This window comes from Lathyrus oleraceus, chromosome 6 (genome assembly GCF_024323335.1).
Source record: "Lathyrus oleraceus cultivar Zhongwan6 chromosome 6, CAAS_Psat_ZW6_1.0, whole genome shotgun sequence".
In the NCBI taxonomy this organism is placed as follows: domain Eukaryota; kingdom Viridiplantae; phylum Streptophyta; class Magnoliopsida; order Fabales; family Fabaceae; genus Lathyrus; species Lathyrus oleraceus.
Genome location: NC_066584.1, coordinates 387,429,302 through 387,431,792, shown reverse-complemented (window position 1 = coordinate 387,431,792; position 2,491 = coordinate 387,429,302). Strand labels below are relative to the sequence as shown.

Sequence of the window (2,491 nt, the reverse complement as noted above, 5' to 3'; positions counted from 1 at the left end):
CCTCCAATTTCTCCCCTTCTTGGCCAGTCGAACCCCCTCAAGGTTCTCTGCAGGTTCCCTGTCAAATACCAAACTGCACCTTGGGCACAACATCACTTCCGACCTTTTTCTCTGGAACCTATGGAGGAATTCGACCAGGCCTTCCTCCTGTTTGGGGTATGTAGTTTTGTTGCACTCTTCTTGTCGGAGGCTTTCTTCATCTACCTCAATTTTAGAGGTCTTCTGGGTCAATTCGACCATGTTAACTCCCATGTTGACATCCTCAATAATGTCCAACTCCTACAATTTAACTCTAAGGCCCTCAGTGGCCTCAATCATGTTTATGTGTATGAAACCTTCAGTGGTTTCATTTGTTGTGAAACTGACAATAGTTTTCTTATTGAGATCCTTAGTGACCTCTCTGTCTAAACCCTCAGCGGTTTATGTTGGGAACATTTGATGGGGATCCTTAGTGACCCCTTTAGTAGTTTCCTGTTTGAAGTCATCAGCAACATTGACCATGTCAGCCTTCTCTCCAGAATATTCAGATACTCCCACCATGTTAACCATGGACGATTCAGTGTAATGACCATCAGCGGTCTGAAGAGGGTCAACATCAATCCTCATTAGAGCCTTTGATTTATCCCCAAACTTGAGCCTTTCGTCCCTAATAGCACTTTGCACAAGATCCCTAAAAATAAAACATTGTGAGGTTTTATGACCCAGAAAATTATGATAATTACAAACCCCCCTCTTTTTCCTTTATTCTAAAGGGGAATTTTAGCGCCAGGAGGCAATATCATCTGGCCATCTTTGATAAGTAAGTTGAAGATTTCGTCACATTTAGTGACGTCGAAGGTATAAGTTTTCTTAGGGAACCCATCATTCTTATCTGGTACGACTGGATTCTTCCCATTTGAAGGGGTTAAGACTTTACAGGAATAAGGTGGTCCTTACTTTAGTTCAGCAAGGTCGACCTCACCTTCATCGAAATCTACCTGTTCACCATACGTTTCAGGTTCGTCGTTACCTAGTTCGACATATGCTATTCTATCTTTCCTATTGTTTTTGTTTGCTCTGGCTTTATCAGCCTTCAAACGTTCCACCTGTCGAACTCTATCAACCAATTAGACCATATCTCTCAGGTATTAGGTATCCAATTTTTTCCTAATAGAATAGTCAAGGCCACCAGCGGCCATTTCGACCAACTCATGCTCAGGTACTTGTGTAAAGCATCTTGCCTTAAGCAGACGAAACCTTTTCAGGTAATCATCTATTAACTCAATAAAATTTCGTTTGATATTGGCCAATTCTTTCAAAATTATCTTCGACTGTCCCATATAGAATTGCTCATGGAACAGTCTTTCCAAACGAGTCCAAGTATCAATGGTATTCGCTGGTAATGTGGTGAACCATGTAAAGGCATTCTTCGTAAGGGAACTTGGGAAATATTTTATCCTAAGATTCTCATTATTTGCAATTTCCTCTGCCTCTATGAGGTATCTGGCCACGTGTTCTACAGTTAACTCACTAGTATCCTTAGAGAATTTGGTGAATTTAGGGACTTTCCACCTAGCGGGTAATTCTGACTGCAGAACGTACTCAGATAAAGGTGACGTATAATTTGGCCTGTGGAGGCCAACATCTACCCCATTTCGCGCCATGATTCTTTCGACCATGGCTACCAGATTATTATCTACTGCCATATCATTACGTTGAATTTGCTGTACGAATTCATCAGCATTTTGGTGCCTATTTACCATTACTACCCTTGGTTCCATTTCCCTTGGGATTTGTTGTTCAGCCCTAGGGGCTTTGACCTTGGGTGGTTCCACTTCTGTCCCCTGATTTACCACGTTTGCTTGTGGTGCATTTCGTGGGACTTGGTTAATGGTAAAGTCGTCCACGATGGCCAATCCTTGGTTTTCTCTTATCCATTCCCTTTGAGGGGGTTGAAGAGGTTGTGGGACACCAAAGAAATCTGCAATGCACGTCATTTCTACTATCATTTGTTGGTTCGAATGGGTAGTATCTTGGATCAATGGGTTGAATATTGTGTCCATTATTTGGGCCAGCATCTGGACCATTACATGGTTACTTTCGTCCATTTGCTGCCTCAACACCGCTGCAGAGTTATTGGTCATATTGAACATCTGGGTATGAAAATTCCTAAAGGTTAGTTTCGACCCAAATTGTTTACACCAGACCCAGATCCCTGTAATGGCGAAGATGCATTAACCAGTGGGTCTGCATATGTTGATGTCAAATTATGTAAATTCGCCATCATCGCAGTTGGCATGCCAAATGGTTGTTCGCGACCATTTACTGGCATCGAAAAACCACTCACATAAGGTCTAAAAAATTGATTTTCCTTTGGAGGGGGGGGGGGACCCTGTGTTCCTAAAGGATTTATTGGTGGGCCTTATGGCCCCACATAAGACAGAACAAACCCACTATGGGCCCTCGACTGCACAGGCGTCGAATTCGCCGTGGATGGTACCAGTTTTGCACC

At 42.8% G+C, this 2,491-nt stretch overlaps 1 protein-coding gene across 1 annotated transcript; it reads right to left on the bottom strand.

Annotated features, from left to right (window-relative positions):
• Nucleotides 1-420: 420 nt before the first annotated feature.
• LOC127095791 (uncharacterized) lies at nt 421-1,976 on the bottom strand. The gene is made up of 3 exons (XM_051034431.1): nt 1,203-1,976; nt 937-1,085; nt 421-670 (listed from the first exon to the last, which is right to left on the bottom strand). The coding sequence occupies exons 1-3, from the start codon at nt 1,974-1,976 to the stop codon at nt 421-423; spliced, it is 1,173 nt and encodes a 390-aa protein (XP_050890388.1).
• Between the last annotated feature and the right edge of the window lie 515 nt (nt 1,977-2,491).

Excerpts from the sequence above, each read along its gene's own strand:
- LOC127095791 (XM_051034431.1), bottom strand. The coding sequence starts at position 1,976 with ATGACGTGCATTGCAGATTTCTTTGGTGTCCCACAACCTCTTCAACCC. Across the intron at positions 1,086-1,202 it reads AGGCAAGATGCTTTACACAA|GTGGAACGTTTGAAGGCTGA; the intron begins GTACCTGAGCAT and ends AGAGTTCGACAG. Across the intron at positions 671-936 it reads GTCGACCTTGCTGAACTAAA|GGATCTTGTGCAAAGTGCTA; the intron begins GTAAGGACCACC and ends TTTTATTTTTAG.